The 14,509-nt window shown below is 57.5% G+C and overlaps 2 protein-coding genes across 4 annotated transcripts in view; both read left to right on the top strand.

The window, feature by feature from the left end:
- ZNF853 (zinc finger protein 853) overlaps positions 1-1,463 on the top strand; it is a 5,894-nt gene extending 4,431 nt beyond the window's left edge. Inside the window, 2 exon segments of the mRNA XM_034988333.1 lie at positions 61-775; positions 777-1,463. Coding sequence (XP_034844224.1) covers positions 61-775; positions 777-1,415 — 1,354 coding nt within the window. The 3' untranslated portion in view covers positions 1,416-1,463.
- ZNF316 (zinc finger protein 316) overlaps positions 1-14,509 on the top strand; it is a 37,794-nt gene that overhangs the window by 3,376 nt on the left and 19,909 nt on the right. The window contains exons 1-2 of one of the 3 annotated variants that reach the window (XM_034988329.1): positions 3,323-3,664; positions 7,453-7,555. The gene's annotated coding sequence lies outside the window, so the exon portion shown is untranslated. Of the gene's footprint in view, positions 1-3,322; positions 3,665-7,452; positions 7,556-14,379; positions 14,493-14,509 lie in introns of those variants that run through there. The other 2 variants (XM_034988325.1, XM_034988328.1) reach the window with 2 other exon arrangements.

The raw sequence follows: 14,509 nt of genomic DNA, 5'->3' as shown, positions 1-14,509 counted from the left end.
GCAGCAGCACCTGCAGCAGGACCAGTCACAGCAGCTGCAGCACCTGCAGCAGGACCAGTTACAGCAGCTGCAGCAGGACAAGTTACAGCAGCAGAAGCAGGAGGAACAGTTACAGCAGCAGCACCTACAGCAGGACCAGTTACAGCAGCAGCAGCAGCAGGAGGAGGAGGAGGAACAGTTACAGCAGCAACAGCAGAACCAGTTGCAGGAGCAGCAGCAACAGTTACAGCAGCAAGAGCAGGGCCAGTTGCAGCAGCTGCAGCAGAAACAGGAGGAACAGTTACAGCAGCAGCAGCAGCTGCAGCAGCAGCAGGAACTGTTACAGCAGCAGCAGCTGCTGCACCAGCAACAGTTACAGCAGCAGCAGCTGCAGCAGCAAGAACAGTTGCAAGAGCAGCAGCAGCCCCGTCCACTGGAGCCAGAGGAGGAGGAAGAGGTGGAGCTGGAGCTCATGCCGGTGGACCTGGGGACGGAGCAGGAACTGGAGCAGCAGCGGCAGGAGCTGGAGAGACAACAGGAACAGCGGCAGCTGCAGCTTAAACTGCAGGAGCAGCTGCAGCAGCTGGAGCAGCAGCTGGAGCAGCAGCAGCAGCAGCAGCTGGAGCAGCAGCAGGAGGTGCAGCTGGAGCTGACCCCGGTGGATCTGGGAGCCCAGCAGCAGGAGGTGCAGCTGGAGCTGACCCCCGTGCAGCCGGAGCTGCAGCTGGAGCTGGTGCCCGCCGCGGGCGGCGGCGGGACCCCGGCCCCGGGCGCTCCCGCCGCGGTCGTGGTGGCCCCCCCCGGGCTACGTGGTGCTGCAGGAGCTCATGGTGTTGCCGGCCGTGGCGGCGCCCGCGGTGGTGGCCATCCCGGGCCCCGCGGGCAGCGCGGCGCTGACTCCGGCCAGGCAGCGGCGGCGGCGGCGCGCGCGGGACCGGCCGACCATCTGCGGGGAGTGCGGCAAGGGCTTCAGCCGCAGCACGGACCTGGTGCGGCACCAGGCCACGCACACGGGCGAGCGGCCGCACCGCTGCGGCGAGTGCGGCAAGGGCTTCTCGCAGCACTCCAACCTGGTGACGCACCAGCGCATCCACACGGGCGAGAAGCCCTACGCCTGCTCCTACTGCGCCAAGCGCTTCAGCGAGAGCTCGGCGCTCGTGCAGCACCAGCGCACGCACACCGGCGAGCGGCCCTACGCCTGCGGCGACTGCGGCAAGCGCTTCAGCGTCTCGTCCAACCTCCTGCGCCACCGGCGCACGCACTCGGGCGAGCGGCCCTACGTGTGCGAGGACTGCGGCGAGCGCTTCCGCCACAAGGTGCAGATCCGCCGCCACGAGCGCCAGCTGCACGGCGCCGGCCGCTCGCGAGGCCTGGGCCTGCTCCGCGGCTCGCGCGCGCCCACCGGCGGCCCACCGCGCTCCGAGCCGGCGCCCTGACCGGCCGGGACCGGGGCCGGGCCCGGGACCGGCGGGGCCGGGCGCGCACGGAGGGGCGGCTGGGGCCGGGGAGGGCGCGGGCTCCTCCCGCCCTGTTCCGTGGCCGCGGGGCCGGGCTTCCCGCGCTCTCCTCGCTTAGCCGAGGGGAGGCCCCGGTCGCACACGGACCCTCGGAAACGCTCCTCGCGCCACCAGAGGAAAGCGAGGAAAGCGAGGAAAGCCGCCGGGGCCGCGCAGCCCAGGTGTTGCGCATCCGTACGAACGGCGCGCCGCACAGATTTGTTCCTGGGCGCCGATCCGATCCGTGAGGAGGCTGCCAAAGCCCTTTCCCCGGAAAACGGGACTTGGAAGGAGTGAGAGCCACAGGAGAAAACTGCCGGTGACACGTGTGACAGTTGGTGACATCAGACATGCATCGAACACTAACCAGGGAATCGAATATATGTGGTAAAACGCACATGAATAGGATTTGGTCCTGGTGAAAATTTCTTCAAGGAAAAAAAAATGGGGGAAAAAAGGAAATGTATCTGCACTTTGTAGAAAACCGATCAAGGCGTTAAATTGTCCTCAATGGCATTTGCCTTGAAAGTACTTTCTAGAGTGAAAATGCCTCAGGGTGGATATCATCCTGGTTAAAATGTTTGTGTTCCTAAGCACAGGGTCAGAGTGTCCCCTAGGTCAATGCACAAATGCCAGGAACCCCTTCCCTGGGTCGAAGCTAAACCTTCCCCCCTGGGGATCCCAGGGTTCCAGCGAGTGTGGGAGGCAGGCTCTCGCCCTCTTTGCTGCCAAGGTCCCGCGCCCACGGTGGCCTGGCAGTGTCCTCTTGAGCAGGAGCCTGCGGCCGAAGCAGAGGGCATTCGAGAATGCCTCTCCACAGTCCAGTGGAGTGTTCCCCTTGGGGAAGGAGCTCTGAGCTGAGCCCGCCCAGACCTCCCTGGGATCTGCCATCTCTGGGCTTCTCTTCTGCTTGTCCAGGGACTAAGGCCATGGGGTTGGGGCCTTGAGACCCAGGGGCAGGGTTCTCCTGGGCCAGGCTATGCAGGCCGCTGGCCTGAGCAGATCCGGCCTCATCACTGGTGGAGTCAGAGAGAGAAACTGGGGGACAAAGGTTGGAGGCAACAGAAATGCTTTTTACAACGTTTACAGAATTGTCTGGGGGTCTGTCCGAGCATGGGCAATGTTAATGCCTGTGGGAAGGCAGGACAGTGGAGGAGGCTGCCCGCCCCTTCTGCCCCAAGTGCTTGCTTCCTGCTCTTGACTTCCCACGTGCGGCTGCTTCGATGCTGCCCCTCTCTTCGCTCCCTGCTTCTCCTTTACTAACACAGCCTGCGGCATTTTACAAATGTGTTGGTGGAGTGAGAAACAAAAATTGAAAAATAAATTTAAATGAAGAAATACGTTGTCTTGTCTCTGTGTTTTCACGGCTGGATTTTGTGTCTTGCCACCAGTTTCATTTCGGCAGAATATTTTCCTGGTCGCTCTAGGGCGAGGGACTTCATATGCAGTCCCATGCTCAGTGCTCCTCACCCCAGACTCTTCCTTGTAACCTGAGTCCGTTGGCCTTGGATGGGCCTATTCAATAAAACCCTGCTGGGAGGGATGGGGACCCGAGCGTAGATGCTTGAGGAGGCCAGTTTGGGCATCTCCTAAGGACAGCTTTTCCCTTTCTCTGCCACTGTTTACAGTATTTGTGTACAGAGGTGATTTCCTCGGTCCCTCCACCCCCCCGCCAATGGGCCAGAGCCATTTCCCTGAGTAACCATTCACCGAGGTGATGGGGTATCAGATCTTTCAAATGGGGCTCTGACCCCTCAGGGGTGAAGGTCCCGGTCATCCCATTAGACGGGCCTCCTGGAGCAGCAGAGGTGCTGAAGGCAAGGGGGTCCGGGGATGATGGGGGAGATGAGGGCCCACTGCAGCAGTAGGGGCCATAGGGTGACCCCCCCCAGGCCTTCTGGCATCAGCGTTCTCCCCCGAGTGGAATCCATGCGGGGTGTGGGGCAAGGAGTGGCCTGAGCAAACGTTGATTCTCTGCCCGCATCTTGGGTGGATCCTTTGCAGACACGTGGGCTCCCCCCCACCCTGCTTGGCTTCCCCCAGCAGCCCCTGCGGCTCTTCCATCTTCCACACTCGCAGAGAAGAGGACGTGGCCCCCACCTCTGAAGAGTTGTGAAAGCCCGGCTCCCTTCCTCGCGTTGGGATGAGTCTGAGGCACCACTTCTGCTCCAGAGGAGCTCTGCGATGAGGTAGAAGGCCCTTGCCTCTGTAGGGCTTTGCCTGAGACCCTGTCCTTCCTCCCCACCCCTCCCTGGTCTGCACCCCTGCTTCTACCAGCCTCCCCTGGCGCTTTCCTTGAGTAACATTCTGCAGTCTGCTTCCGGGGAACCCAGGACAGGGGCCCACGTCCGGGTGGGTAGGCCGAGCCTGTTGGTAGGTGAAGGCCATGTGTTGGGTGGGGTTTGTCCCAGGTGTTGACAGGCATTGCTGAAGAGCTCACAGCCCAGTAGGAGAGAGACACGAGAGACACACATAAATGGTCATACAGTGGGACGGGCTGCGGTCTTGCTGAGCCATAAAGGTGAGGACAAGAGGGACTAGAGGGGAAGGCGGTCCAGACAGAAGTCACATGGTGCAATGGATCAGAGCCAGAGAGGGCCTGATGTGATTAGGAACGCTGAGAGTTTCCAGATGGCTGGGCTGTAGGTGTTAAAGGAGACAGGTGGTGGAGTGAAAGGGAGAGCTAGGGGCTAGATTTTGTGGAACCTATTGGCCCCAGACTCCCAGATTCCTCTTGTTTACCGCCCTGACTTCTCCCCAGAACTTCTCAGCATCCCTGTCTCCTTTATTAGGCTTCTCCATTCTGATAGGCATCTAAGACCAAGCAGACCTGCCCTCTGTGTCCACCCCCCACCCCCAATAACTCCTGAGTCTGGAAGCCCAGCCAAGTGTGGCCCCATGAGTCAGGCTCTATCCTCCCCCACCCTGGGGTGGGGGCTGCTCACCCCTGATCCCTGCCCTCATCACCCAACTCCCCCCACCTTGTTTTTGCCACCGAACCACAAACCAGCTCAGTCCCCAGTCCTGGCCACTCTCCACCCCCATCCCTAGCAGCAGTCTGGGCAGCAGAGACAGGAATAGGCACCCTCCTCTGTGCCCAAGAGGGATGGGAGCCACAGTGCCTGAGCCATCCTTCACTCCTGTACTTTTGCCTTGAACAAACGTCATGGGCAGAACCTTAGTTCAGGCCATGGGGTGGCTGGGTCCAGAAGCCGCACTGCCCACCCACCTGCCCCAGCCAGAGTGCCTAGGGCCCCTGCCTGCGCTCCCCACCCCAGCGAACCTGCATCCTGAGCCCCTGTCTCTGTGGCCAGGAAGTCACCCATGCTCATCCCCATTCACAGCTCCCAGGGCCAGTGCGTCCCAGACTTGGCATCCTGTGTCAGGAGCGGGGGAATCCCGGTGGCAGAGACACATGACACATCAGGGCCCAGGGCTGTGTAGCAGGGAGCTAGGTTCCTCATCTCCCCCCGTCCTGGCAAGGGCTCCCCCTCCGCCTGCTAGCTGTAGTTCAAGCCACATCCAGCAGTTCTTCGACTTGAGTCAGTGGTCGTCACGTTCACGCGTTCACTGTGCCCTTGCTCATTGTGGGGGACTCTGCTTTTCAGTGTTTCAATCATTCCTCTGCCTTTACGAGCTGGCAGCCAGTTAGGCTAAATCATGTGTGTTGGGAGACATGAAAGGAAAGTGTAGAGACTTGAGCACTAAGAAAAGAAGTTTCTTACTGGATGGGAATTTTGTGAAGGAGTCCAGACTCAAGGCTGGCTCATCAAGTGAAAAAATACAGGGGCGCCTGGGTGGCTCAGTCGTTAAGCGTCTGCCTTCGGCTCAGGTCATGATCTCAGGGTCCTGGGATCGAGCCCCACATCGAGCCCCACATCGGGCTCCCGGCTCAGCGGGGAGCCTGCTTCTCCCTCTCCCACTCCCCCTGCTTGTGTTCCCTTTCTCGCTGTGCCTCTCTCTGTCAAATAAATAAAATCTTTTTAAAAAATAATAATAATAAAAAAAAGAAAAAATACAATGTGATTTTTTTTTTTTAAAGCTCACAAAATTACCAAAAGTACAACCGGTCTTAATTTTTCATATAATGATCATATCTACAAGGGTTTGCAAAAGATAGGGATCAGGTTGTTTTTGTGAGGGCGTCAGGAAAGGGCTCCAGGTCTTACGTACTTTGGGGACTAGTGCTAACCAGAGGGACCCTGGTGTGAAATCCTTCCTGCCCCTTGGTGATGTGTTAGTCCCCATAACCACAGGAGAGCAGGGTGTCACGTCGCTTTCTTAGTGATTAGGCAAATATCTTTTTCGGCTGACCCTTGGGCTGTACCTCTGTCGTATCAGGAGGGGGCTGGCTAAGCCCAGGATGCTCTAAAATGGAAAATCCCCAGGGAATGAGATAAAATCAAATCTATAAAACAGAAAAGAGCCTGACTCTTATTATTGGTCTTTGCTTCCTTTGAGTCAGCTTGGTATCTTTTAGGAAATAGCAGCTTTCCTCCAGGGAGGACTTGGGGATTGGAATTCCAGCCACCAGTTACTTTGTGACAACTTTCCTTGCCTGGGAAATGGGAGCAAGAGTGTTTATTGTTCTGGGTTATCGTGTGTCAAACTCAATAGGCTAAATAGTACTGGCAAAGGGGCAAATGGGCCCAGCACACGTTAGGCCCTTCGAATATGTTTGTTGCATCTAAAGCAAGAAAGCGTCAAACACAAATTCTTTCCTCTGGTTGGATTTTCTGAGATAAGGCTTTCTACTATTCCAATGTTAAAAAAATTTAGATATTGTAGAAATGAATCGTGAGCCCCCCAGATGGTAGAAGGGCATAGTTGTGCCCTTAGGATCCTCCCCTGCAGGTAGGATCTGGTAGGGTCCCCAGGCGACTCCATCCCAGCCTGTGACATCAGCCTCCACCCAGGCTTCCCTCTTGAACCTGAGAATTCACTGGTCTCCCAGACTTGGATGTCACAAAAATCTAAAGCTCAATAAGACCACACAGAGCTCGGGGCACCTGGGTGGCTCAGTCGTTGAGCATCTGCCTTTGGCTCAGGTCAGGATCCCAGGGTCCTGGGATCGAGCCCTGCATCGGGCTCCCTGCTCAGCGGGAAGCCTGTTTCTCCCTCTCCCACTCCCCGTGCTTGTGTTCCTTCTCTCGCTGTGTCTCTGTCTGTCAAATAAATAAATAAAATCTTAAAAAAAAAAAATAGACCACACAGAGCTCTTAATTCCTGGCCAAGGCTGCATCTCTTGAATCCTCCCTTCAGTGGCTGGCAACATCATCTACTTGGAGACATTGGGACACAAACCCACCCAGGAGTCCTTCTAGATGTCCCCTGCTTTTCCTAATGCCCTCTGCTTCAGCTAACTATTGTTGTGCAATCATCCACCTGAAACAGTGGCTAAAAACAGCAGATGCTTTATTATTTCTCACAGCTCCGCAGGTTGCTTGGGCTCAGCTGGGTGGTTCTTCTGCTCCATGTGATGTCATCTGATGGCTCGGTGGGGCTGAGATGTGGGTTCATCATGAGGCTGGTAGTTGATACTGATGGTCAGCTGGGAGCTCAGTGGGGCTGTCCACTGGAGCAGCTACACATAACCTCTCCACCCGTGACCCGGGTATTTCTCAATAGAGGGTCTGGGTCCCAAGAGACCTGGGGTTGGGATCTGCAAGGCTTCTTATGATCTAGCCTTAGAAGTTATGGAGTGTCACTTATGCCAGAAGCTATTTCCAACCAAGTCACCATCCCAGCCCAGATCGAGGGGTTTTGGGATCGAGCCCCGCATCAGGCTCCGAGCTGGGCATATGGCCTGCTTGGGATCCTCTCTCTCCCTCTCCCTCTGCCCTTCCCCCCCTAGAAAAATAGAAGGCAGCTGTAAAAATAAATACAATGGAAACTAAACGGTATTGTTAAATTATGGTGAGACCCAGTTGCCTGGTAGAAGTTCCGAATTTAAGGCTTGCCCTGTCTTTGTTTAAAGGGTGATGAGCAAGTGTGGCAGAGACGTTGGAGACCAGCAGCCCCGCAGAGAGACCTTCTCCCTGATGCTATTGGAGGGACACCGAGGAGAAGCAACAGGAAAGGTGACAAGGTTAACAGCTGGGTATTACTGAAAGTCCTTCCCCGAAACCCCTTAAACCATCTCTGTCCCATGTGACCCACAGGAGAAAATCTGAATTCCTTACCTCAGAATAAAAGGCTTTTCAGGTTCTCTCTGGCCTTCCCCCTCACCCCAATCTGTTAGGCTCCTTCCTACCCCATTCTGCCAGGCAGTACAAACTCTGGTCATAAGATTGACTTACCCCCCCAATTTACTCTCAACTTATTTATCTGTTTTAGGAATAAGTAAACAAGCAATGGCACAATAAGTAAATATATAAACAAATCAAATTTGAACAAGGCCATTTAATCTGAGCCCTGATGGTTTCTGCCTCTTGCCCAAGCAATGTGGCCTCACCACCACCCCAGTGATTGTTGTGAAGCTCATTCTGTGTCAACCTTCCTGTGGCTCACCAGCAGGGGCAGGGGAATGTGGGACGTACAGTGCACGCAGGTGCACTTGCAATTCCGTGAGGCCCACAATGTCTCCATAGGAGCACACGTGCTTGGGGCTGGCTCTGCCTCTGCACAGACCCACCTGCCGGCATGCCACTGCCTTCAGAGACCTAGTCTGGGCAGAGCTCACTCCCACTCGGCTCTCAGGACTTGCTCAACTGTCTCCTCCTGCAGGAAGCCCTCCTGGGTTCCTCCTGGGCTCCTCCTGGGCTCTTGTGCCAGGGACTGGCAAGGAGCCTGGCACAGAGGGGTGCTGACCAAAGTTCCCTCCTAGCCCCACGTGCCCAGCTTGGGGGGATGGCCGAAGTGCCACCGCTAAAAAGAACCAGAGCCAGGGGCGCCTGGGTGGCTCAGTTGGTTAAGCGTCTGCCTTCGGCTCAGGTCATGATCCTAGAGTCCCGGGATCGAGTCCTGCATCGGGCTCCCTGCTCAGCGGGGGGTCTGCTTCTCCCTCTGACCCTCCCCCATCTCATGCTCTCTCTCTCTCTCATTCTCTCTATCAAATAAATAAATAAAATCTTAAAAAAAAAAAAAAACAAGAACCAGAGCCAGACAGTAGTTAAAGCAGTAAAAACAGATTTTATTCAGGGCCTAATGCAATAGGGGAAAAGAGGCCTCAGAAGAGAATCTGGATTCAGCGAGGACAAGTGAAGATTTATAGCCAAGGAGCAGGGTAGGGGGAAGTTGGTGGATGGACATTTACTAAGACAGAAGAAACATCAGGGGTTGGGGGGGATTCTGGTTAAACAGACCAGACAGGATTCTTACTGAAGGCAAGCCAGGGCGATCAAACATCACGGTTGGGGGGGGGGGGGTTCCGGGTGAGGACCATGACCAGATATGGGGTGTGATCAGATACCAAGGGTGGGGATTCTGGCGAAACCAACTTGACAGGATTTTTGTTAAAACTGGGTGATGCAGAGAGACACGGAAGCTGGAAGTCAGGGCCTAATTGACATGAGGCCCAGACTAAAAGTTTGGTTAAGGAAATCGTCTTTGTCACAACACCCCCCACCCCCCGTCTGTCTACAGTCTAGACCCCACCCCTGCCTTTCCTTTCTGCCCCATTGCAGGGGCCTGGATTCAACCCTCTGCCCCTCCCTGTTGGGGGGACATTTCTGTCATCTCTGCCTGATCCTTCTTTCTGCCCTCTGTCTGCCCTACACTGCCTAGGCGGGAGGCTAGGATGGACTCGTATGACAGACTGGGCAGGCATGGCTTCTGGGGTTGGGGGGCTGTGGTGGGGAGGGGCTCCCTCTGCAAGGACGACGGGCAGAATCCTTCAGAGTGGTGCCAAGGATTGCAGAACCAGGGACTGTTCCCAGAGTGATCAGGTTCCCCCCGAAAAGTGGAAATTGCCATTTCCACAGCTTGACTCTGTCACCTTGTGGCATGGACTAAATATTTGTGTCCCCCCCCATCTCCCCCCCCTTTCATATGTTGAAACTTAATGCCCAGTGTGATGATGGCATTAGGAGGTGGGGCCTTTGGGAGGTAACTAGGTCATGGGGGTGGGGTCCTCATTGACGGCATTAATGCCCTTATAAAAGGGACCCCAGAGAGCTCCCTTGACCCTTCCACTGAATAAGGACACAGCCAGTGTCAGCTATGAACTAGGAGGCAGGTTCTCACCGGACACTGAATCTACCAGTGCCTTGATCTTGGACTTCCCAATCTCCGGAACTGTGAGAAATCAATGTTTGTGGTTTAAACCACCAAGTCTATGGTATCTTTGTTATAGAAGCTCAAACCGACGAAGACATTTTGTCACCTTGAAGCCTTGTCACTTCCCACCTAAGTTATCTCAACAGCCTTTGGTCAGCTCCCTGCTGTCCACCTGAACCCCTGCCATGCCCCCCCGCCCCCCGCGTCCATCCTGGCAAATCATGACCCACCTCTGCCTGGTGTCTTTGCCGGCTGCTTGTCACCCTAGGGGCCCTGCCGAGGCATGAGGCTCCAGCCACCCCGTGGCCCCAAATCCCCTACTGGCCCCAAGCTCTCCACCTCCAGGCTCTTGCTCAGGTCAGGTCTCACCCCCCGCCCCCCCACTGCATCCCAGCTCTGGCCCTCTTTGGGGCTTGGCTGAAATGCCACCTGGCCCATGGCTCACAGGCTGCACCTCCTAGTTGGGACCCATGCCTCTCTGTACCTGGAGGCTCTATGTCCCTGACTGCTGTCCCGCCAGACCAGTCCACGTAGCACCGTGCAGGGGGAGCTCAAGTCAAGGCTAGCCCTTGTGTCTGGGAGAAGGTGCCACTTCCCCTCTGCCCAGCCCCCCTCCACCAGCCCCTTCCCAGTGCCCTCCTGGGAAAGAGCTGCCGACTGGTCAGTCGCTGGCTGGGCTGAGTGGCAACGTCCAGTTTGGATCTCTGTTGTTCTTGTTCTTGCTGTTTCCTGCTCCTTCGGGGTGCACAGGCCTGGCACATACTGGCAGCCACCTCTCTCCTCTCTCCTTCTGGCTCAGGGACAGCTGGGGGGAGGGCAGACCAGCCCCTGACACAGGTCTGCTCACTGTACCTCTTTCCCCAGGCTGACTCATGTTGGCAGAGGTCTCGAGTGGAACTGGGTCCCTTCCTCTGAGGTTCCTTCGATTTCTGACCCGCCAGCCGCCCCTCCCAGAGGCAGACAATTGGCAGGACTTGGGCACATCCAGATCCTAGCTCATCTTGTCAAAAATGGCACCAAACCCGTCTCGGTTCCAATTACCTCTAATATGGAATCCCGACACCGTGTCTACATCTGTAATTGTTACCGGAGGGCTCTCTGTCACTGCCACGCCGGATGGCAATTCTGAGTTCTGAGATGCCCCTCGGTAAATTCAGACAGCCTTAAGCAGCATCTCTGGGCGGGTGGGGCCAGCACCATAGACAAGTCTGGGCTCCATTTTGCTCTTGCTGGTCCCCACTCCTGCTAATGTCTCTTCCCACTCAGCCCTGGCACCTCCCCTCGGCTTTCACAGCTTTCACGGCTTTCACGACTCTTGGGGCCCATTGAGCCAGGGGCCCAAGTGAAGGCCCTGTCTCCTCGCCCTCCCCACCACCTAGACAGCAGGGCCTGAGCTCTTCGGAGAACCCCTGGCACGAGCACGGGGCCCTGCCTCGGAAGGTGTGCAGGCGTGCAGGTGTGCGAGGTGTGCGAGGTGTGCGAGGGAACATGCCCCAGCAAGGATCCCTGCTGAGAATAAAGGAAAAGCAGGGATAAGGCTCCCTCAGAGGGAGTGGGGGTGCCATTGAGGACATGAGAACCTACAGGAAGGCCAATGGCCAGGACTCAGCCAGGACGGTGAGACTCATGAAACCCAAGCAACAGGGCTACCCAGAGCTTTCAGGAACGTCACTGCATGATGGAGGGAAGGGAAGAGGAGGAGGGGGGAGTCAAGGCTGGAACCGGGGTCTCTGGCTCTCCAGCACCCCTGGGAAAAGAGGCCCACCTGGCAGGAGCCCTGCCCTACGGTCGTGTTCGGGTTCTGTGCCTGTAGGCGTTGGGGTAGCCAGCGCCAATCCCTGGCAGCTCTGAGCTTTGATGGCTGGACGCATCAGGGTCAGGTGATTTGAGGACATGAGAGTCCCAAGCATGACCCATTTGGGACAGCCTAGCACTGCTTGGGGTAGGCACAAAGATGACCTGGGGCCCAGGGGAGGGTCATCTGCAGAGGCTTGGCCAGTCTGGGGTGGATGGCAACTCCCACACCCCAAGCACCTAATCCGGATCCAGTGGAGAGCTGACCCGGAAGGAACCAGGTCAGGTGAGGTCGTAAGAGTGGGGAATTATATTGATTTAACTATAAAAGAAGCACAGATACAAAGGCTCCTATCAAGCAGCTTGATTCCCACAGAATAGTGGGTGGTCTGCCCGAGCACGTCTTGCTTCTGAAGTCACAGGTGTGGGAGGGGCAGGGGAGGAGAGTACCTTGGGGCAGTGTCCCAAACCTAACTCTGACCTTGGACATGCTGACTGGGTGGCGGACTGTGGGGCCTTTGTGTGGCTGCACCACTTGGGTGTCTTGGGCTGGACAAGCTTTGGGGGACTCTGCCTGTCACAGGGCAGGAAGAAGGAGAGGCTCAGAGAGGCCCAGGAGTATCAATCTCCCTGCTCAGCCTCAGGAGGACAGCAGAGACTCGGGCGGAGTGGGATGGAGGCCAGAGCCTGCTGAGTGGGGAGAGTCTGGTGGACTCTGTGCCTCTGAAAATCTCTTCAGAGAAGAGAGGGGAAGAAATCAAGTCTTGGCTTAGGTATCCAGTGGGGACAGGCAAAGAAGAGTTCTGCGGAGATGCTGGGGTGATGCAGGGTCCCTGCCTAATGAGGGTTGGTCCTGTTTGAGCCCCCCAACCCCCCGTATGTTCTCTACCCAGCTTTGGGCATTGGACTGTGACTGCCCTCCACAACCCAAGCTGATTAATGGGGTGCGCTGGCAGGAAGGGTGGAGAGGACAGGGTTAGGGTATTCTCACCCCTCGCCACAGTCGCAGCTCCCACTGGGGGGACCCCATCTGCACTTCTGCTCTCCCCAGGCTGGACAACATCCTTCCCTGCCCCCCACCCCCAGGGCCCAGTGCCAGTCTCTGGGGCCTCTGTCCCTGTTGTTCCCCTTTACCTGGCCTCCACTGCTCCTGTTAGCTATCCTACCCTCAAACCCTCTCCTCGGGACTACCTGGGGATGAAGGGTGGGGAAGGGTCTATGCTGGGGGTCTAGGGTTCCAAAGGACCAGATGGGAGGTACCATGTGGAAGTGGGCATGGAGATCGGCAAACCCCAGCCTCAACTACAGGGGCTGCTGGTCACCTCTCAGGGCCCCCTAACAGGTATCTTGTAAACCATGACCTCTGTGTGGGCAGAACTTCTGATTTTTTCCATCTTTTTTACAAGAGACCCTCAATTTTTAAGTGTTATTCATTTTACAACATTTTAAAAACACCAGAAGCCAAAGACAATTACTGTGAAGAGTTAGACTTGGCTGGAGGGTGGACAGCTGGTGCTCTGGGCTGGAGAAGGTGAGGCTTGGGGCAGGAGCTCCTGCACCCCTCTGCAGGACACAGGTTTGAGTCCTCTGTAGGCCTGAGAAGCTCCCCAGCCAGGGGCTGAGGTTTTGGAGGGGAGAAACCGTTATTTCAGGCAGATTTGAACCTGCCCTGAGCCTGGTCAGTTTGCTGCTCTGTCCTGAGGGTCCAAGGCTGGGCGATGCCACAGAAAATTTAAGAATAATGGTGCCTGTGGGGTGGGAGCTTGGGAAGGAGCAGGGCTGCACCATTCCTGACTGGGGCTTGCAAGCAGGCTGAAAACGGCCCAGACCTCTGCGAGGCCAAGAGCTCACCCTCACACCCAGCCAAGGCCCCTGGGGGTGGATGCAGACAGGTGTGGGGGAGGCCTGCAGGTGGACTCTCTTCCAACCACCTCACCTTGTCACAGCTCACTTGTACCTCCTTCTGCTCGGAGGATCCTTCCCTTCCCAGAGGCCGGCCCTCTGCATCATCCTGATTACAGGTCCCTCCAGGTAAAGCTCCAATCCCAGGCCCTATTGCATTCATTCGGCTGCCCTGGCCCACCTTCCCTTAGTCCTCATCCTCATCCATTCTGGGTAAAACCCTCATATTTAGCAGCGTTGGTCCCTCACGCACTGGTGGCCCCGTAAGCAGGGCTGGTGAGCAGTGAACACCCGGCCCACCTGCTACAGTCCCACTTGCTCATCACCTGCAAGGGATCGCCCCTGCCCCTGTCAGGTGTCATGGCATGCGGACTGGATAGATGCCTCCACGAGGCCCCTCCATAGGTCATCGCCTACCTCCACCGTCTCAGGACCTGGAGAGAGTCCCAAGGCCTGGGGTGGGCCTAGGTCCAGTCTGGCACTCAGTAGGTACTCCCTGCACCTTGGTTGCATTAGGAATTCCGACTGGGCTTGAGGAGGAACTAGGCTCGGGAGCCCAGGGATCTCATGGGGAGAATCAAGGGGGAGGCCGGGGTTGGGGTGTCCAGGGGTTGGGGCCAGGGTCTCAGGGTGGGGGGCGCTGGGGTGTCCAGGGCTGGAGTCAGGGTTTCAGGTCGAATCAGTGAGCGCTGGGGTTCCCAGAAGTGGAGTCGGGGTCTCGGGTCAGAGCAGGGGACGCTAGGGTTCCCAGGGGCGGAGTCAGGGTCTTGGGTCGAGACAGGGGGCCCTGGGGTTCCCAGGAGCGGGGCACCGGGGTCCCCAAGGGTGAAGCCGGGATCCGGGACCCAGAGCGCCCTCCCTCGCACGCCGGGCGCTTCCTCTCCCTCCACGAACGCCCCCTCCGCGAGCCGCGCTCAACCCCGCGTGACCGGAAGTGGCCCCCCGTGGGCGCGGGCGGGGCGGGGCCCGGCGGCGGCACTTCCGGTGCCCACGCGCCGCCGCCGCCGCGCAGCTCCGGGGCCGTCACTTTGTGTAGCGCGGGGCGCGCAGGCCCGGCCCGGCCCCGGCGTCCGGCGGCGGCTCGGCCGGCCCGGCGCGCGCGCGGTGAGTGGGCGGCAGGT

Source organism: Mirounga leonina, unplaced genomic scaffold, assembly GCF_011800145.1.
Source record: "Mirounga leonina isolate KUSES-001 unplaced genomic scaffold, KU_Mleo_1.0 Mir_454, whole genome shotgun sequence".
Lineage (NCBI taxonomy): Eukaryota > Metazoa > Chordata > Mammalia > Carnivora > Phocidae > Mirounga > Mirounga leonina.
This window is presented reverse-complemented; position numbering and strand designations above follow the sequence as displayed.